At 40.1% G+C, this 21,964-nt stretch overlaps 1 protein-coding gene across 7 annotated transcripts; it reads left to right on the forward strand.

Annotated features, from left to right (window-relative positions):
* The first annotated feature begins 105 nt into the window (after window positions 1–105).
* On the forward strand, window positions 106–21,500 carry LOC116326718 (growth arrest-specific protein 2). Of its 7 annotated transcripts, none has more exons than XM_039614782.1 (11): window positions 106–554; window positions 2,147–2,356; window positions 2,626–2,689; window positions 4,261–5,219; window positions 7,935–8,065; window positions 10,801–10,942; window positions 11,826–11,846; window positions 12,185–12,248; window positions 12,365–12,587; window positions 12,679–12,786; window positions 19,984–21,500. In XM_039614782.1, the coding sequence occupies exons 4-11, from the start codon at window positions 5,075–5,077 to the stop codon at window positions 20,191–20,193; spliced, it is 1,044 nt and encodes a 347-aa protein (XP_039470716.1). In that variant the 5' UTR covers window positions 106–554; window positions 2,147–2,356; window positions 2,626–2,689; window positions 4,261–5,074; the 3' UTR covers window positions 20,194–21,500. The 7 variants fall into 7 exon arrangements, with proteins under 7 accessions (XP_039470716.1, XP_039470715.1, XP_039470714.1 ...); XM_039614781.1 differs by lacking the exon at window positions 2,147–2,356 and having other exon boundaries at window positions 4,261–4,369; window positions 5,069–5,219; XM_039614783.1 differs by having other exon boundaries at window positions 108–554; window positions 5,069–5,219.
* The last annotated feature ends 464 nt before the right edge of the window (window positions 21,501–21,964 follow it).

Here is a 21,964-nt window from a genome sequence, read left to right on the forward strand (position 1 = left end):
AAAAAACATTTCGATAAGGGTGTTCTGACTAGGAAGACTACACCTGAAACACGTAATTAATGTATTAATAATGATCGTCATTCATTATTTCAGTTTATTCTCAAATGCAAGATAGTGTCATTCAAATTACGCCTAAATGAAGCAGTCTTGATGTAATAACAATGTGATTAGATGGATCAAACAGCACAGTTGCACACACAGACAAAAAAATAACATCAAAGCGTTTGGAAGAATTGAAATTCAGTCCATAAAAAATGTTACAGAGGGAACACAAAGAAGAGGCAGTGCCAACACGACCAAACTTTCCTCCCATCATCATAATCAGCAGCAGCAGCGTAGCTTGCTGTGAGTGAGTATATGTGTGCGCGCGTATGCGTGTGCTTGTGCAGTCAGATCTTGCGCAGCGAGAAAGATCACCCCGGTCCACACTGGTTTGTGTTTTTGGAGGCTAACCTGTGGGTCGGTGCACCGCTGTGAAAAGCATGAAAATTGGGAACCAGCATCTCACAGGACGAGTGAGAGGAAGGTGCGCACCAGCGAGCTGAACCCTCAGGGTGAGCACACACGAGAAGCTTTTCATTCAGGACATTTTTCGCTACTTTTTCACTGTTGCTGTATGACTGTCAGACTTTTCATACTTGCATTTCTGTTTTAGGTTTAGATCATTTTTAGAAAGTACCCTTTGCAATATCTTCCTTTTGTGTGCTTTGCAGAACAATACCATCTAATGAAACTCATTTAACAGTTAAGGGGGGCTTGGTTGAGTCTTACTTCTTGACAGTTGACAGGAAGGTGCTTGCTTTTTTACTCCTTTCAGAATTAACACCAGACATCTGTAATTAAACAGAATACCATATATTTTGTGTACTAGCAGCTCTCAGTCACTTCATTGGTTTTAATTAGCAGGCGCTCAGCTGGATTTGAGTCATAACTCATCAAGCGTCCTCCCTTGGACCTATTTCCAGAGTGGTAAATTGTCTGTTGTGGGCGCTTTATTCGTGACAGCTGTAAAGAAGGAGACAACCTAAAAAGCCTTATTGCAGTTGTAAATGAAGTGAGAGGCCAATACAGCTCGACCCAAAACCAAGTCCTGGCACCAAATTCAGAGAAACTATAAAAAAAGCTCATTTTATCTGTTTTCTTGACATACAGTCATCCTGAACTTGGTTTGTTGACAGTTCAAATGTTTCCTTAATCGAAGGTCTGAGGTTGCATATTCCATTATGAAATCATTTCATTTGTAATACTTAAGTGCAGATTCCCATACAGCCAGTGTGCTTCATTGACTGTAGCACCTCAAGCAATCTGATACCTGAACACAACAGTTTATTTGTCAGCAGTAGAAACATGCTGAGTGTCCTTATTTAGATGGACAAATCAGCCTCCAGATCGGCTAACTGTTGTAGTGGAGGAGGGCACGCAGGGCAAAGAGGGTTATGAGGACAGAGCCACTCTTGTACTTTCTAATGTGATTCATCAGTCAAAATTCCCATCCATATGCCTTTCCCGAAGCAATCTGCAGCCAACCGTGGCACATTAGCATGGCTTTAGTGAAGTCACGAGATGACTCAGGATGAATGTAAATTTTGTATTTCTATATAATTTTTTGTGTGTTTTGGGTTGCAAAGTGGGATCTCTTTGTGAATGCAGAAAGGCATTCGATCATGAACCAGATTCTTAAAATACACACAGTTTAGCAGAGTAAGGCTGCTGAAGCTAAACATGTCAGGGAACAGTATAGTGAGAGGAACCAGGTATGTTTTACAACAGCTGGCCGGGGCTATTTCCTTGAGAAAAAATGGTGAAAATTGAGCACGATGTTTGTTTACGATCTTGTCAAGAACAGTAAAACTGAACCGAGGTTGACATGTAGATTTATTGAACAGAGACTAGTATGTGCAAATTAAAACAAACCAAGCAAATTGTGGTGCATTTTAAGTTAATTTAAAGTGACATATGAGAAGACACGTAGGAATCTTTCAGAAAGTTTTCATACCATACAGCTTTAATAAGGAAAATGTACAATAACAATAAGTAAAATAGTGGTTTGATGCATTGCCCACTGACGCATGCACAGGGAATGAGCGTGTAAAGATCTTGCACTGTGAGACATGAGACATCCTAGTGCCCTTGTTCTGTCTGTCAGCCTTCACCAGTGGACATGGGAATGTAGCACCTGTGTGTGAGCGCCGAGCTCCAGACTTTTGTGTGTGTATGCAAGCGAGGAGAAGTTCCCTTCTCAAAGATCTGACAGCCTTGGTCGGACATCAAGGTCCTGATGTCCAGTTTTGCATCACGGTGCCATTTAGTTGCAGCCAACTCCAGACGGACCTTGAAATGTTACACAGCTTTAAAGGTCAGATTCCTCATATCGTGCTGCACTCACTCAGTATTCACAGGAAATTTTCATCCACCACGTGCTTTGAACTACTTGTTCGTGGCAGCTTCCTTGTTTAAATAAGCTCTCCTTCCAATTTGCATCCGATATCCTGTTTTTATTTGCGTGCCAGAGGGTATGTGAAATGTTCCTGCTTGGAGGAAGCGGTGGAGGCAAAACCTTTAAAATGCAACAACAAGATTTCAAGAATGTGAATTCTCTTCAAGTAACTTTCTGTTTCTTTAAAGAACCCCGGACAAAGAACTTTACAAGAAAAAAGGAGAACAAAGTCGCTTCATCATTGGCTGTTAGGTAAGCTGTAATGATACAAGACTTAAAACGTCCGTTCTGTATGTAACAGAGAAAAGACATTTTGCTCATATCTTATTTGTTATTTTAAAATAGAAATTCTTGAGTACTTTGGGAGCCTTTAAATCCCTGTAATGCCACTACCTCTATGCTCTAAGGGTTGGGGTGTCTCCTCTCTGTCTGCATCGCATCGTTTTTCTATGTCAGAGTACTTTAGAGAACAAATTGACGCTTGCAGTGCCCTGTTACACAGCTCAGGTCTTGCATCTGGTGCCCAGTTGTTTTGTCAGGCACTCACTCTTCTCCACCGCAAATCCGTTAATGGAGTGACACTGGACTGATATCTGAAAGATTTTCATATTACAGCTAATGCAGTGCACCCTTGGCGCACTGTAGCCTGGTATTGGAAAAGACTGGGCCAAATGTTAATTTACTCAGTGACTTCACTTTCAAGGAAATAAGCAGCAGTTAAATATCGTTCCAAGTACTGATGTCAAATGCAATCTGTCCATCAACCTGTAACGCAAGACCTGCTGCACTGTTGACTGTGATGGGCTGATATGCACCGCTGGACAGACTGCTTAATAGATGGCAGAGTAATTTGAAGGAGCTCTTTGTTGGTTGAATAAAAGTCCTACTGTACCAGTCTGGCTGGTATAAAAGTGTCTCTTGTCCAAAGAAGGGGTGGAAAGAAATGGTGCTCTCTAATGTCATCAGGTTTATTGTAATCCATACCAGGATTTTGACTAGGAGAACAAAGCTACTCTCCTTTCCTGTTTCAGCTTGCTCCTCCTCTGCTCCTTTTGTGAATATGCAACATGAATGATAGCTAATACTGAAGAATTTTATTTTGAGGATCCGTTTAGATCACGAGTATAAAACACACACGTTCAGAGGTTCCTTCTGTTATCGTGACATATCATGACTGCTGTAACCAACTTTGTTTAAGCTTTCAAAAGAGCTGCATAATATTTGGAGTATGCTAAGTAGAGCTGAAATGACGGATTAGTATATTTCCAGAAAATGTGTAACTACTTTGAAGATAAATGGATCTCTGGTTTAAGGTTATCACATATGAGAATTCTCCAATTCACTCTGTTTTGCATCACTGTCAACTGAATGGGTATAACACTGGGAATTTCTCTATTTTTTTCCTTTTTTATATCAAATGAATTGAAGAAGCCCTGTCCTACAGTGTACCCCAGCTCTTGCCCTGTGACAGCTGAGATAGGTTCCAGCCCACCTCCTGGCAACTCTGAATTGAATTAAGTTATGCATTGCATCACCTAATTATTCCCTGGAGAGAGTAATTCCTCACAGTACTTGTTACATTACTTTGGCGTTACTCAGAAACATTGCCTGAGATGAATTGTCCCATTTACCAGTTAATAGCATCAACCTTGGACTACAGTCCCACACACTGGCACAAATCCCTGTCCTAGTGAGGACACAGGATCTTTCTTTTATTGTTAAAGTATTAACACAAAGCTGACAGCAAAGTTGAAAATCAGCTCATTGTTCAGATAACTGAAGAACCTTTGTAATCTAAGTAATGCTGACTGTGTTGTGTGCAGGAGTGGGTCTGCGTTACAGTGTGATCTGGGGACTTGGTTGGAGGGGATGTCTTGGACTCTTCGTCATGTTGTTTGAGCCATTCCTGAGCAGTTTTTGCCATTTGGTGGAGTATGTCGTCCCGCTGGGGGAGGCTGCTGCTGATGTCTGGCAGAGTTTTTCCAGTTCTTTCCAGCTGAACGCTACATTTTAACAATATGATCAATGCTTTTCACTTCACCAGTTAATGGTTTTAATGTTGGGGTTCATATTTGTATATACATACATGGGTGCATACCCAAACATATGCATGTATAGAGAAGAACATGATGGTTTTATTGCCTGCTACAACAACAAAGCATTTATTAGAATTTTAGAATCACCTGCACTAATAGCTAAGCTAAGCTATTTATTTTTCAGGATATAGTTATATTGTTACTTGCTACAGTTATTCGATATTATATTTTGCACTATCCTTCTGTATATTACTGTATACTTTCATTCTATTGTACATATTGTATATCTTATTACTCTGTTCCTCTGTCTCTCTTGCTGCATTGAGCATGCGTATGACAAAAGAATTTCGCTCGGGATAAATAAAGTTCTTCTTATCTTATCTTATCTTATCTTATTAGCAGGGCTTAGATGGAGTCAAATGAATATGCTGAGGTATCTGGATAATATGTACCTCTTATATTAATGTTTTGAAGATCTGCTATACGGCACACTGGAGCTGCATATTGTGTCTGCTTTCATAATATTACAGATATGTTACATGTTTATGAATTCTATATCATTGGACTGTCTTAACCTTCTCCTGCCGATCAATAGGGAACCATGTGCAGTTCCCTGAGCCCCAAACAGCCCAGCGGGCCCGGCCTGACAGACATGCAGCAGTACCAACAGTGGCTTTCCAGTCGACATGAGGCCAGCCTGCTGCCCATGAAGGAAGACCTGGCCCTGTGGCTCACTAATATTCTTGGTAAGTCACACTAATGAGCAAGAAACACATGTACCACGAGTTATAGTTTATAACATAGTTTAATTCTCTAAGCAAAGCTAATTTAATTCAGTTATATTTATATAGGGCCAAATCATAACAACAAAAGCCTCAAGCCGTAGTAATACTGTTACATATATAAAGTTACAGTTATATTCCTGAACTGTGGTTAAAATGTGTTTTAAATGATTCATTTCTCAGATGTTTTGCTAGCTTTGCTAAAAAATGAAATAAAAAAAATCAGGGTGTGGTTTGTAGATTCATTGGATACACAGGCTAGAAATAGCTTAGCTTTGAAAAACTCCTGCACATTTCATTGCTTTGTGTCTAACATTAACTCAGCTGGTCTTTGCTGATGTAAACACCTCTGCAGGGGACTGTGATCAATCCGCACCTCATTACAAACTATTTTAAAGTCCCCAGATTGTGTGGACCTGTTCCAGTTGCAACGCTCTTTCATAGATTTACCTTAAATGAATAATGGGCACCATTAACTGTTTTTAAATAATGCCCAGTGGGTGGGAGCATCAGCACTGTGCAAGGATGTGGTTGCATAATAAACGATTCTCTGCGCTGTACTTCTTTAACAGTGCAGCCACAAAACAAAAGCACAGTGCACTTTGATCTGATTTGAATGGGTGTGTATGAATGAGTTTTGTAGGGTTTTTTGTTGTTTCTTTTTGTTTGTTCCTAGAGCCTGGGAAAAATTTGTATTAAACATGGATATCGTTAGTGAAATACCTTAGAGAAACACCTACAGTCATTTCCATGATGTTTTCTTAAGCATTCTTGCACCAATGACTCACCAGAGTCAGCACATAAATATTCTTACAAAGGCTGCCACCAGAGTGAGAATGATGTGTTTGTTAGCTGGATTTCAGAGATGTAAACTGTCTGTTAACCAGTGTTTCATCAGAATTTTAAATTTGTTAGAGTCGAGTTCTCAAAATTTCAATGACTGAGTGCTAATGAGGAAGCCAGTGTATGAATGAACACACAAAAACACACACATGCAGCACGTTTACTGTAGCTTTTGTCATGAGTATGTTGGTTTGTGTTGGTAATTATCATGTTTGTACTGCTTTTAGGTTATTAACAAGGTCGCACCTATGCCAGTGTTAGAATAGATAAGTGTGAACTGCTTTTTCTTGTTACACAAAACCAAGGGCCTCCGCTGGCCCTGGTGCTAAACGCTTCACAGACTGTGCTTTTTGTTTAAAATCTGCTTAAGAACTACTGTATGTGTTATGACTGGGAGTTACTCCTGGATGCATATAACAGACACTTTTCAAACCAACTATAAGGTTCCTGAGACTCTCTCATGTCTGTGTGTAAACAACTTAAAACAACTTCAGTGTCTTCCGTGTTATCTCTGGCTGTGTGTGTGTGTTTGCACTGGAACCAGCTGAGCCAGAAAGCCATGGAACTAAAGGGTTCATAAGCAGGAGCATGCAAGTGTTTCCAGTGAATAAACACTACAGAATTAATTTGTTGGTTTAGGCCAAGTTCTGTATTTGCTCAGTATTTTTTAATTTTTTTTATCCTGTGAAACAAGATGCTGACATCCTTGATTAGAGTTTCAGGTGAGACCTGCCGTGTGGCCCGCTGCCGTGTGGGAGGCATATGTTTGGTTATACCGATGAGTCATTGTTGTCAAAGTGGTAACAGCTCGTATTGTTTTCACTTCCCGAGCCTGTCTTTTTGTCTGTCGTCATGGCAAAATGTGCTCCTCAGGACACTTAAGCAGGAACTACCACAAAGGTGGTTTAAAGCACTTGGCAGGTGTTTATGTTTGTCTTTGCGCATGTGTCTGTGGACAGTTGTTTAGCTGTTTAGCACTGCAAATGGGCACGAAACACCCAAGAAACTTAACAGGTGTTTAATTGTAGTTTAAACACAAGGAGAAGGCTGAGTTTGAAAATGGTCAGAGCTCATTGAAGCTAATATATTCCCAGTGTAAGATGATCTCAAGTCAGATTGAAGGGACTGGGCAACTCGTATGATTAAATATTTAATTTTAATATACTTCTATTAGTGCCCGGTGAAATATATTTTCCTCTCACAGCATGGAGCGAGCGTTGTATGAGAAGAGTCTAAGACTCACTGAGTGTTTCTCAAGATTTCAATCTCTCTTTTCTGGGCTCAATCGCAACATTTGGAACTCATTAAACATTGAACCCCTAAACCCCTCCTCCAATAAGAAAGAGAAAAGGGATAAAAAAAATATCTCCAGTTTCTTTCCACAGACACCCCCCTGCCACCACCTCCTATTTCACGATGATCTAACTAAGAAAGAATGGTCCTCTGGAAGTCAGTCAACTGGACACCACATGTTGATCACCAACGTAGCTCTGCAACTGCACAGGATAATGAGGCATTACTGTGTACAAACAGATGCCACGTTTTTTTTTGTTTTTTTTTAATGCATCCCCGTAGTTGCCATCCCACGATGTGCGACCAGGAAATCCCCCAGATCCTCTCAAATCATGTTGTACTATTTCAGCTTTTGGCTCCTCCAGAGCCGCCACAAACCCGGCAGCAAAAGCGACGCTCGGTCATTAAAACTGTTTTAGGAATCAACAGCATTGGTTTGACCGCAACCCGGAGTGAACTGGAGATTAAATTTTATTTCCTTACACTATATGTATATTTTTTAAACTTATGGAGCTGCTCTGTCTTTATGTGTCCCCTGCTCAGGTCTGGAAATCACTGCTGAGAGCTTCATGGACCGCTTAGACAATGGCTTCCTGTTGTGCCAGCTGGCTGAGACACTGCAGGAGAAGTTCAGGCAGAGTAATGGAGATCTGCCTACCCTTGGCAACAGCAAGGTACAGAGAGACTGCAGTAGTCCTGTGTGATACAGGTTACAGTGAAAACACTAATCTGAAAGTTAAATCTTGGCTGAAAATCTTCCCAGACTAACTTTCAACTTGAACGATTTCACAGAGCATTGTTCCTGAGTATGAAAACATCATCTGAGCAGACACTTATTAGGTCAGATTGACTGACAGTCACTATTTAAAACCACTTCCACAGTTAATGGTCTTTTTCACATCTAAATACAAAACGATATCCTAACACAACATTTGGAAAGTAACAAAGAGGCAGAGAGACGCTCTTGATGACCGTGCCCGTGAATTCCTACTTTGCAAAGAACTCCACAATTTTAGAAAGAAGTGCACAAAAAGTGGGATGGGGGGATGGGGGGATGGGGGCCTCCTGCCTTCAACAGGGCAAAAAAGAAAAAAAAAATAAGGCTAGCAAGGACACGTTAACTGATGGGGCCCCACATCCCCTGTGAGATTTGGGAGAACAGCATTAAACGTTCTTTTCTTGTGAGCCTTGACTGAGGATTTAATGAATTTCATTAAAAGGGGTGCCTTGTGAGTGGTTACCTGTAATTTAATCCAATCAGTCTATCCAGATGTATATTTAAGGGGTTGGTGACCAAAAAACAAAAACAACTAGGGAAAAGAAAAATGTTTCTATTTATGCCCTATATATTATAAAAACTCCATGGATACATCCTTGATGCCAAAGGTTTCAAAATATATGTTAAAAGATGGATATTTAGCTTCAGTATCTGTTTATTACAGATATTTAAATGCTGAAGTGACAGCTGGTCTCAGTGGCATGCAGCAAAAACTGTGATTGGGTCATGTTCTTGCCTCTGTTCAGAAGGCAAGAAGTAAAAGATGTTTGTTGGTCCTTCGGTGAGAGTTGTTGATGTTTGCACTGGAGCATTACTGTGCTGATGTCAGTGGGTCTCCTGATCTCAGTGTGAGCGCAGCAGCACAGATGTGAGGAAATACTTGAGGTCAATGACCGTGAGACAGCAGAGGAGCTGCCGAAATAGAGGAGTCTATTGATTGTGAATGCCAACAGAGGGAGAGAGAGAGATGGTCCTGGGATAGGCTTTAAAATGAAACAAAGCTGCATTATGATATTGTGCAGTGAGCGTGATTTGATTCTGTTTGTCTGCATTAAGGGTTTTCATTAAAAGATTAACCGTGTTATTCATGTCTGATACACAGTATGTCATCCAGTGAGTCTTTATGCTTGTCGTGGCATTTGATCAGCTCTAGTTGTTTGCTATCAGATTTCACCACTTGAAAGAGGACATCCATCTGTGTTCAAGCCCTGTTATAAGTCGATATGGTGTGTGAAGTGGGCCTGTGACTACAGCACAGGGGTACCATCAATCACACTTTGCAGATGCTGTGCTCCAGACGTCTTCCCATGTGTTTATATCAATCAGTATTAAGTCCAGATGAGCAAAGGTTGTTTTCGTTCTTGTCATAGTACTTTGACAGGCTGAATTTTGTACAGTCATTTCAATAACTGTGGGAACTTATTGCTATAGCACTGAAATTTTAAGCAAAAGTGCAATGTTCAAGACTTGCGCTTGCACTTGTTTTCGGCAGGAGAGTGAGATGAGAAGATCAAACATCGTAAAATAAGTAGCATTGACAAAAAGAGATTTTTTTTTACAGGGAAAGGAAGGGCCATGAAGCTAGACGCAGCTGCTGGTTATCTCAGCTGAAAGGCTTGGAGAGGAAAAAGTAGCCCGGCTCTGTACAAAGTTCATGAAATCTGTCCGCTTGCACCCATAAAGCTCACCACATATTTGCTTAACCAGCGCAAAAACAGAGATGTCAGTCGAAGACAGTTCAACCTCCAACTAACAGATATGATATAATAGCATAATCTTCTCATCTACCTCTTAAAGTAAGAAATTAAATGTATTTTTAAAGTGTCAAACTGCTCATTTCGTGTGTGCATGTTGAGGTATTTAAATTCTTTGAATGAAATAATTTGGTTATAGCTGTCGTTGCTCATTTCAAGCATAGCAGTTCCTTTTCCTTATTATTATTCCCATATGTTTAAAGATAATCTTTTCCAGAAGTCCTCTACCTTCTGTGCAATCATTAGACATTCAAAGGTGCAGATCATTTGGCAGCCAAGGCAGAAATAATAACACATTCATCTGATTGTTAGATGAAAAAAAAAAAAAACAACCTTGGCAAAGTTGTCTAGAATATTTATCCGGGAATGCAAAGTCATTTAACACAAAAGATCCCCTGAAAAAAAGTCAAAAGGAGAGTCTGGAATGAAAAGAAAAATACCCACAAAAGCTTGCATATTTCCAGCATGAGCTCATTCCACCTTTCCCAAAGCACAGACACACATATCCTGTATAAAACCACAGCAAAGCGCATAAATCTCCCCGAACAGACCGTGTGGGGGCTGAAACCCATAAGCATGTCATTTGAGCCCAAATCATAGACAGCCTGGTAAAGTAGCACAGGTTTTCAAACCCGTCATCTCCCATATTGATCTCAATGGGAAGGGTTCTTGATCCTGGGCTGAAATCAGAGCCTCAGCAGACATCAGTGTAGATGTAGAGAATGTGGCTCTGTGTTTCGGTGGAGCTCTGGGTAATGGTTCGAACAAGTCACTCTGGAGGACTTTTGTTCTTTCTTTGTTAAACTGCAGAATAAGATGTTTAAATCCGATCTTGTTTAAGTGAAAGTAACGGGGTTCTTCTCTGTGTCTGTGACAGAGAATTCCCAATCGGAGGATACCGTGTCGGCGGAGCGCACCATCCGGCTCTTTCTTTGCACGGGACAACACAGCCAACTTCCTGGCCTGGTGTCGTGAGGTCGGAGTTGGAGAAACATGTCTGTTTGAATCAGAGGGTTTAGGTGAGTCTGTTTTTATTTCTCACCCTGCGAAAATGTCAAGATGTAGGACAGACCGGGTACATAAACAGGCATCACTTTCCTCACAAAGATTCAGTTCTGTCAGGCTTTGGTTATCCCTGGCACTGCTGGGGCAATGGGCTCAGATTTCTATCTCCTGTGAATGGCCTGATTGTACAGGTACAGTGTCACGAAGGTTGGCCTGCTTTCCTCTCCTCCCCTCTGAGGATTAGAAGCCTCACATCACCAGGCCGAGCCTCACAGCCCGGGTAACACAGTGATGGGAGCAGCTCTACCTCACAATAAGGGAATCTCAGACAATGCACTCATGCACAAAACATCTAAAGTAAAACTACAGGAGCGTGGACAGAAAGGTGTGAGATAGTGAGAAAGTAGGCCAACAGTATGCAAATGTTTTCCTCAGCTCACAGTAGGGATATTTTTCTCTCTTCCTCATTCGCTCTCTCAGTGTTTATCTGTGTCTCTCTGATCTTTCGCAGAGCTTTCTTGCATGTTATTTCACTGCAATGTCCTTGCATCGAAGATATGCCTGGACTGAAATATTTCCCTCATAATCAGATGTGCCCCTGACAAGAGCACAAATACGCAGAATAGTCATAAATTCTTGCCATTTTTTTCACTAAAAGTTTGATCAGCCATTGCTAAAAATATTCAAGCTATGTAAATCATTTCTGGATTCCAGAATATACACACACGCAGTGAGCTAGCTGCAGTGAACCATAAGCGCCTTCAAATCCAGTGGACATGTGATTGTAATAAAATGCTTCAGTGAACAATCCAGCTGACAAATGTCTTTTTTTTTCTTTCTTTCTTTCCCTCTCTTTCCTTCCCTCCTTACTTTCTCTGGATGGATTTGTCAGTTCAGCAGTAGGTGTAACAACATCAGGTTTGCTATCATGCAGTGGATATATTCTTTCTATATTGCATGGTGTGGTGTGTCACATTATTCATGCTTTGTGTGTGTCCACAGTCTGGTTTGATCTATTACTTGCCGTGGTTACCATTACCCTCTGAAGTGGTTAAAATGAACATGTGAGCAGTATTCTTTCCATTTGGTTTGGGATGAACAGGATTAGAGAGGACCATGTGATTGCATGAAGTTCATAAGCTTGTTTTTATGTCCATTTCACCATCACACAGCCACTCATTCTCATTCATCACCTCCATCCAGATACAGTACAGTGTTTTAATTACCAAATTCTAAAAGGTCATCTCTTTTTGCAGTTCTTCATAAGCAGCCACGAGAAGTGTGCCTTTGTCTTTTAGAGCTGGGCCGGATAGCATCACGGTATGCTCTTTGTTTTTACATTTTCCTCCTTGATTGTCTAGATTTTCCTGTATATGTCTTTGGATTGTTTTGCAAATCCTTCCTTAATTCGCTTGTCTCTTTTATTCCTCATCTAGGTACAATGTGGAGCCTCCTGGCCTTATAAAACTGGAGAAAGAGATTGAGCAAGAAGAGAAAGCGCCTCTACCTCCTCCGTCACCTGTATCTCCAGCTCAGCCTGTCCCTCCATCACCCTCTTCATCTCCTTCTCCATCCCCTTCCCCATCCCCATCCCCATCCCCAACTCCTACCAAAGTTACGTCTATCAAAAAAAGCACAGGGAAGCTGTTGGATGATGCCGTAAGTTAGCAAGTGTTCACCTCTGTTTGCTGTTTCTACTTATGTTATCAGAGGAAATACAAAAGTAAAACGTTTGTTTTTATCAAAACAGGTAAGACATATCGCCAATGATCCACCTTGCAGATGTGCAAATAAGTTCTGTGTAGAGAGACAGTCGCAGGGTCGATATCGTGTTGGAGAGAAGATGCTCTTTATTCGGGTGAGTGTGTTACAGTATTGTGCAAAAGTCTTGAGAAACACCTCATTTCTTTGTATTTTGCTTCCAAGGAGCCAGACTTTCTTAGATTTTTTTAAAAAGCAGTCTTGAGGAATAATTCTGAAGGCTTTTTGCAAGTCTTTCCAAGTTTTTCTTTGGACATTGGCTGTTTTTTCCCTCATTTTGAGTCCAGTCCTTATACCCGACCAGTTTCAGGAGAATGTTTTTTTGGTTTGTTATGCCACTTAACGCTGACCTATGACTCATTGAAGCATAAAAAACGCACATAACTCATAAAGATGGCCCAGTCTTGTGTCTGCACGCAACAGAGACCTTAGCAAATCGTCTATCTTTAGGCACCTTGTTATTAGCAGTCTGTCACAAAAACATAATTTGTCCCCATTTCTTTCGCTGAATCCAGGAAAATGCCACCATTTTACATGAATAAAATAGTATTTTTGCACCAACAAAGTGATTCCCAAAGAGTTATTAGCCAAAAACTTGCCATGCAGTGTCCTTAAAAAATTTGAGGAAAACAAATAGAGGAGAAATGAATTTGCAGGCCTAAGAAAATATCTACAGCATATGAACAGTTTCTGAAAGTCCTGTCCTTAAGGAATAGGGGGAAAAAAATCCAGCAAAGACCTGACGCAGGACCTGAGAGATGTACCTTCAGCTGATTCATCCACTGTTCACTGCAGCCGCATCAGAGATACTCTCAGTGGAAGGGTGGCTGATAAGAAACCATTCTTAAGGAAGGGAATCAGGGAAAAATGGCTGTGGTATGATACAAAACTGAACTGAAAATCAAAATCATCAATATACAGGGAGTGCAGAATTATTAGGCAAGTTGTATTTTTGAGGAATAATTTTATTATTGAACAACAACCATGTTCTCAATGAACCCAAAAAACTCATTAATATCAAAGCTGAATGTTTTTGGAAGTAGTTTTTAATTTGTTTTTAGTTTTAGCTATTTTAGGGGGATATCTGTGTGTGCAGGTGACTATTACTGTGCATAATTATTAGGCAACTTAACAAAAACCAAATATATACCCATTTCAATTATTTATTTTTACCAGTGAAACCAATATAACATCTCCACATTCACAAATATACATTTCTGACATTCAAAAACAAAACAAAACAAATCAGTGACCAATATAGCCACCTTTCTTTGCAAGGACACTCAAAAGCCTGCCATCCATGGATTCTGTCAGTGTTTTGATCTGTTCACCATCAACATTGCGTGCAGCAGCAACCACAGCCTCCCAGACACTGTTCAGAGAGGTGTACTGTTTTCCCTCCTTGTAAATCTCACATTTGATGATGGACCACTGGTTCTCAATGGGGTTCAGATCAGGTGAACAAGGAGGCCATGTCATTAGTTTTTCTTCTTTTATACCCTTTCTTGCCAGCCACGCTGTGGAGTACTTGGACGCGTGTGATGGAGCATTGTCCTGCATGAAAATCATGTTTTTCTTGAAGGATGCAGACTTCTTCCTGTACCACTGCTTGAAGAAGGTGTCTTCCAGAAACTGGCAGTAGGACTGGGAGTTGAGCTTGACTCCATCCTCAACCCGAAAAGGCCCCACAAGCTCATCTCTGATGATACCAGCCCAAACCAGTACTCCACCTCCACCTTGCTGGCGTCTGAGTCGGACTGGAGCTCTCTGCCCTTTACCAATCCAGCCACGGGCCCATCCATCTGGCCCATCAAGACTCACTCTCATTTCATCAGTCCATAAAACCTTAGAAAAATCAGTCTTGAGATATTTCTTGGTCCAGTCTTGACGTTTCAGCTTGTGTGTCTTGTTCAGTGGTGGTCGTCTTTCAGCCTTTCTTACCTTGGCCATGTCTCTGAGTATTGCACACCTTGTGCTTTTGGGCACTCCAGTGATGTTGCAGCTCTGAAATATGGCCAAACTGGTGGCAAGTGGCATCTTGGCAGCTGCACGCTTGACTTTTCTCAGTTCATGGGCAGTTATTTTGCGCCTTGGTTTTTCCAAACACTTCTTGCGACCCTGTTGACTATTTTTGAATGAACGCTTGATTGTTCGATGATCACGCTTCAGGAGCTTTGCAATTTTAAGACTGCTGCATCCCTCTGCAAGATATCTCACTATTTTTGACTTTTCTGAGCCTGTCAAGTCCTTCTTTTGACCCATTTTGCCAAAGGAAACGAAGTTGCCTAATAATTATGCACACCTGATATAGGGTGTTGATGTCATTAGACCACACCCCTTCTCATTACAGAGATGCACATCACCTAATATGCTTAATTGGTAGTAGGCTTTCGAGCCTATACAGCTTGGAGTAAGACAACATGCATGAAGAGGATGATGTGGACAAAATACTCATTTGCCTAATAATTCTGCACTCCCTGTATATGGGGCAGTACACAAGCGAGATACAACTACAGCGATCTTAAAAACACAGTGATTGCTTGGGGGTGCATTTCAGCCAGTGGTGTTGGGGATCTTGTTAAAGTGGATGGAATTATGAACACAAAAAAGTACTGTCAGATTTTGATCTACCATGCAATACCACCTGGAAAGCATTTAACTGACAGTTTCAGTTTCATTTTTCAGCATAACAATGATCCCAAATACACTGTCAGTGCAGTAAAAGGATGCAATCAGTCAAGGATTGGCCTTGCCAGAGCTCGGACTCAACATTATTCAGGCAGCTTGGGATCATCTTGACAGAGAATCCAAGAAACGGTGGCCAATATCCAGATAAAATCTTTGGATGTCCTTCAAGAAGACTGCTTAAATAAATTTTTAAAAACCTTCCCTAAGAGAGTTTATGCTGTGTTGTAGAATAAACGTAGTCATACCAAATACTGACCTTCAATCACGTTAGACTTGTACAAGCTGTTTTTGCATTATATACTCCATTGTCAATGTTTCCTATTTTCCTTGCAAAATATAAGGAAATGAGTGATGGCTCAAGATTTTTGCACAGTACTGTATATAATAATCAACATAATCATTTTTTCACTTGAATCACTTTTATATGAGGTTAGCAAATGATCAGGTTTTGGATATTAGCATAAAACTGTTCACTGGAAAAATTTAGATTTCACATTAAAAACCCTGATTACATAGTTGTATATAATCAATAAAAAAAAACATTTTGTGGTAATTGGAATTATTCTGTAGTACTGAGTAATATTTTGATATAATTACTGTATTGGGTGTTATTATTCTTTGACCAGAAGTCTATTGTTGAGGAAGGCCCCAACCGACATAGTTCTTTACTGGTAACCTTGTCCTTAAGCTCAGTTTTAAGGTCACTGTACTGAATGTTTTACATTCAGTTTGCTATTATGATGCTGTTATGCACTACTATAAAGTCTCAGTCCAAAGAATAATGAAGACATTAGTCCTATCACTGAAGCTTCAGCGGCAAATATTACACATTATACAATAATGACTCTATGAAATCATTATTCAAATAAAGTAAATCATACATTATATTGTAACCTTCTACAAACTGGCAAAAAGGGGAGATATTCCATTTCTAACAGTGGAGAATGAGAGTAACCGTTTTCTTATTTTTTAATTGTTCCATTCATTTTATTTTCATTCCACTTTGTGGTTTGTAACAATAACGTCTCACATCGCAAAGCAAACTCTTTTCCAGTCGCATAGCAGATATGTGGGGCTGGTTTTGGCATGAAGGTCTACAAATGGCCTTTGCCTTGTCAATGTTTACTTTCATTTGCTGTAAAGAGAAAGCAACATCCACACATTCACCGATGATCTCACAACCAAGTTACCACTTGGAATATGTCTGACCCAGAACTGGCTGTTGTACTAACATAATCACACACAATCAGTCTTTAAGCTCAGGAAATGTTACTCAGCTTTCTCTGAGTGGAGAGATAAAGGCGATTCGTGAAAGATAAATGGAGAATAACAGATCGGAGAAGTAGCATCGGTCCCCTTGGGATCCTGGTTACTTGGCAACCCACAACCAGGCTTTACACCTCCAAAGATGTGATTCATGCTGGCGGTATGTGTAGATTAGCAAAAGGGAGTTTACTCTTGGATGTCCTCTGCTGTTTGTCCATTGTATTGCAACTACTAATAGTTAGTAGTCGGTTTTAAAAAAACAAACCAAAAAAGTCTTAAACAAAAATGGGGGGAAAAAAGCTTCAGGACAAGCAGCAGAGGATGAATATATACAGTATAGTATATAAATGGGCAACCATACTGAAAAATAGCTAAATTATAACAACATTATTAGACATCCATTACCATGTGTCATCATGGATACTAGTCACACCTTCAGTATGTGCGATACTGCTTAGGATGACAAACAAAGCAAGTGTTAAGCCTCTGTTCCTCTGTCTCCCAGCCAGCACTCTTCATGCTGAATATGCTTTAATTAAAATTCCTCACATGGCTTTTTCCCCCCAGCAGCTGGGTCGACTGAAAAGGCATGAATACAGTAAGCCCAGTCACTGTCTGTAGGCAGCTGGGAGCAAGGACAGCAGTGACGTGCAGCAGATCTCACTTCACAATAATCTGGGCCGCTGGAGAGGCTGACCTTCTGCTGGAATAAATGAGCTAGTTGTAGCTTGAATGAGAGAGCAGAAAAACACCAGAGTGGTTTTGTGAGAAGTGCTGTCCCAGCTCAGCCCCAGGCCTCTGCCCTTCTCTGGCCCACTGAGAAGGGATTGGAGTCCAGCAAGGGTCTCGTCCCAAAGCAGCGTGATTGAAAACCCCTCTGCATCACACAGGTCCATTAAATCCACAATCACAAAGCCTGAGGCCTGAGGCCTGGTGCTGATGATTGGAGCCACTGCCCTGCTCCTGCCCTCACGATTGATTCATTTAAGAGGCCTATAAATGTTGTATGTTATCCTGCTGCAGGGCAAGAAGCGTCATATCTGGCCAAACGGAGGTGACAATCGCATGATGTAATTTGCCCTTTTTAACTATGTAGTGTTGTTTGGTATTTTTGAGTTGAGTAAACAATCTTTATAATAACTTATTTTGGATTTACTCTTCTTTAGATAAGGGCATTCGGCAAACAAGCTTGTTTCCTCAGAGGTGTAATGGTGTGTTAATGAGGTAGAGGGGCAAAAAGCCTCCATAGCAAGGCAGACATGTTTTATGTGCGCAGCCTCTGGGGAATGCAGGCGTCTGATCATCGAATATACCAGCGCCTTTTATTTCGTCTCTTTATTATAACCGGTGATGTTGCCATGGTAGCCAACCTTGGGAATGTGCCCTGATGTGGCAGGTGGCATCGTTTTGAAGCAAATGTTGTAGAAAAGGGAAAGGAAAAAAAAACACTGCATGTGTCTGTTTAACCAGACATATAATTTAAGGTTTTATGCTTTTTAGTGATGAAATCACGTGAATATTTATTAGGTATCCTAGTAGGTTGTGAAGTTGATCTTCCAGCTTGTCAACTCAGACCCATAAAATGTTCAGTGTTACCAGAAGATATCCCATCAACACTGCAGACTGTATGTAAATTCACGTGTATGAATTATCAGTCAACAAAATTGTATTACTAAATTGGGCGTGGCTGTGGTTAAGGAGTTAGAGTGGGACAGCTATTGAAAGATTGGTTCTTCTCTGGCTGCTTCAGCCTGCATGCCAAAGTATCTTTGGGCAACATGCTGAACACACAGTTGGTCCCAATGTGTTCATCACAGTGTGGATGGTAAATAGAAAGCATTTAGACGTAGAAAAATGTGCTTGCATGAATGTGTATGTGTAGGAAACATGTTAAATAAAGTTCTTTGAGTGCTCTAGTAGAGCAGAAAAGGGATATATAAGAACCAGTCTATATACCATATAAAAGTGGACATCTGTAAATTTTTGGTAATGCTGATGTTTGCTTAGAGTCAATGATGTAAATGTGTGTAAATGATTTAGCCACACAGGCTAGTTTTCCGGTTGATGATATTTACAGACAGGCTTCAACTTAACTTCCATTCATATTTATTGCCTGATTATCTATGTCCCACCTGGACACCAGTGGACCCTACCCCGCAGTTTGAGAGCTACTGGGCTAAGTTATCACTTATTGATTAACCTGTAGACTTTATGGGTGGTGTAATTGGTAAAGTAACAGTAATAAAACAATAGAATACCACTCACCAAAACTGAAGTACAAACCTCTTGGATGTTAATTAAGTTACTGCACCACAACCCTGCTGTACAATCATTAAGTGGGTAATTAGCTAGAAAGAAAGAAAAAAACCAAGATTCTTCGTATCAGCCTGTAAACGTGTCTGCTTCTCCTCTGAAGTTGTAAATTGTAACATGGGTGTCTAAGAACACTAACTTGTTTTTGGAGCCAGGATCAAGCGCCCATTCAACAAACTGCCCAATAACAATAGAAGTTAGAACTGAAAGACATTGTCTATTAGCTAATGCTGGCAAGCTTGGTTTGCTTGGTACATACACTCTAGGGGGACAACACACAGACACATCTTAATTAGTGCGCAATTAACAGAATGAACAGTAACAGAACAAACAAAAATTCCCACTTGACTAACATCAGTGCTCTCTTGACCTTCCTACCACCAACAGCTATTTGTCATTGCATTTTTTGCATGACAATATATATGACCCAGTAGTTAATCCTCAGACTGTAGAGTTCCCCTGACTACATCACTAAATAGCATTTGATATTTTGTGGGAATGTCTCATTAACTAATAACTTCTCATACAGACCATAAGGTCCCACTCAGAAGGAATTTTAATAACCTAGTCCTTTGATGTTTCCTGTAGCACCATCATCATCATCAAAAATGGGAAATTTTAATGGGTCTAGTACCGTGGTTTATCATCAAATACCTGCTACTAACAGAAGCATTTGTGTTTAGAGCTACTTTTATTTTCATAATAGCACAAGGTCAAAGCAGCGCTGCATCTGCACACAGTCTCATCACTGTTAGAGTTAAGAAATAAGAGTTTCTTAGTAATCAATTCACCTAGACATTAGGGCAGCAGGGTTGATAAAGAATCCCTCCAGGGATACCAACCACTTCTGGGACACCCACATCAATCAACAAGCTTTGACATCAAAGCCGCGCTTACATGTTCATTCAGCTAAAATCCAAAGCTTCAATCAGAGTAATGACAGTCCTATAGAAGGGTTCACCCACATCTATTAAAGCACCCCTTCTGACACACCAGCATCACAACATAATCCTACTTTCTTCCGCAGATGCTGCACAATAAGCACGTGATGGTGCGAGTCGGTGGAGGCTGGGAGACCTTTGAGAGCTACCTGCTGAAACATGACCCATGCCGCATGCTCCAGATTTCCAGGGTGGAGGGCAAGATATCCCCCATCAGCAGCAAGTCCCCTAATATCAAGGACCTCAGCCCTGACAGCTACCTGGTGGTGGCAGCGCACTACCGCAGCAAAAAGTGAAGACATGAGACTGAAAAAAAATGCCATTAATAAAAGGACAGATTGACTTTGTGCTGTTTTTTACTGGGTAGAGAAGGGGGCGTAGCTATGCAACATATCCCTGTTCTCATAAAGTAAATATTAAAGCTGTAGTGCAACACCATTCACAGAAAGCACATTTTTGTCATAGTGATGATTTTGTTTTGTTGGTTAAAGATCATTCTTGGGTGTTTTGATTTGATTGGGCCTGGACACATATTAGTAGGCCTCTGGGTGTTATTTACTTTTACATAACGGCAAACAGCTTTGAAAAACATGCTCATTATTATCGTCACAGTATAATTGGTTAACTCATAATTAGTGCAAGGGAAGGTGTAGATTTTCTTGAGATTTGAGATTTTCCTGTTTTTATTGCATCTGAGGCAATACCACATATGGTAGGTAGAACACTTTTATCTTTTAGCTCCTCATATAAATATCTGTATTTGTACAAGGTAAAAACACAAGGTTTTTTTTTTTTACATGAAATGAAGTGGGTGCTGGAGATGTTGGCAATTTTCTGAAGCCAGTATTCTTTGGTACCTTGATGTGGATTCTATTGATTTGTCTGTGCTAGTGTTGTTTTCCCTTTTTTTTTTTTTTTTTTTTAAATTTCCCATCAAACTGATCTTCTTATCTACATTTTTAATAATACACAGACCCTATTGGGCTGTGACTCAAATGGGATTTTATCTCCCATGTTACAAGAATAATTTAAACCCAATGACATTTAAATGCTTTATTTTATACATTTAAATTCTTGTAAAAACTCTCATAAAACCTAAATTTATTCACAAAATGTTATAGCTTTTTCTTTGTGCATTTCTTAGGCTTAGGCTAACAAAATGAAGCAATGCTCATATTGTTTACATTTTGCATAACTGTTCTATGCAGTACATTTATATATTAGCGTTTTGATTGTATTATTCATTACTAGAATAGATCCCGTGTGTAATGATATCTTCATCCGACAATCACGTTCGAATCAGCTTCACTAGCTTGTGATTTATAAATAGATTTACTCATTTAAGGTCTCACGTTCTTCACTATGTTGTATTACTGACCCCTACAGGTGGTGCAGTGATTTAAATTCGATTATTATTGATTTCTTTGGGGGGTTCTTACAATGGAGAAATATCAATCACTGCATAATAACTCATGTTATATTAATTTTTTTTTTATTCCTGGAGAATAAATATGTCGGTTTGGTATTATATTCACTGGCTGTGCAAAGCAACTTTCAAGCCTGATTTTAGTTGTAAATTTCCAATAAATGCTGAAAAGTTGAATCTTCTCATTTTGATATGTGCACGTTGTATTTTAAATTGTTAATGAAATACTAGTTTGCTTATCACTTTAAGAGTAGGCTGCTGTGGGGGGTTTTCATATGTATAAAACCAAAATGTATGTATGTGTTTAACTGATCACTCGAGCATGCTACAGTTATGTCCAAAAGACCCGAGCCGCCCCGCATGTGCACAGATTCGGTGAAATGTACAAAAGATAAATGGAAATAGAGGTCATCAGGTAAAAACAGAGTTTATGCTGTTCTAATGATACGAGATTTTGGTTTTGTTCATTAATACAGTTTATTTTATTTTGTGGACATCGTGTCCGGTAGAAACTGGAACTTATGTTACAGGCAGTTTGTGAGTGTCAGCCGAGAACACTGTGAGAATATTTTCAGTCCCCTCAGTAATTAATCTTCGGTTAATACTGCATTAAAATCTGGCGTTAATAAGAGGTTGCTAAA

This window comes from Oreochromis aureus, linkage group 7 (genome assembly GCF_013358895.1).
Source record: "Oreochromis aureus strain Israel breed Guangdong linkage group 7, ZZ_aureus, whole genome shotgun sequence".
In the NCBI taxonomy this organism is placed as follows: domain Eukaryota; kingdom Metazoa; phylum Chordata; class Actinopteri; order Cichliformes; family Cichlidae; genus Oreochromis; species Oreochromis aureus.

Bases quoted from the DNA above. Each gene is read 5' to 3' on its own strand.
- LOC116326718 (XM_039614782.1), top strand. From the start codon at position 5,075: ATGTGCAGTTCCCTGAGCCCCAAACAGCCCAGCGGGCCCGGCCTGACA. The intron at 12,249-12,364 runs GTATGCTCTTTG...TTCCTCATCTAG, and splicing joins CTGGGCCGGATAGCATCACG to GTACAATGTGGAGCCTCCTG. The intron at 12,588-12,678 runs GTAAGTTAGCAA...TTATCAAAACAG, and splicing joins GGAAGCTGTTGGATGATGCC to GTAAGACATATCGCCAATGA.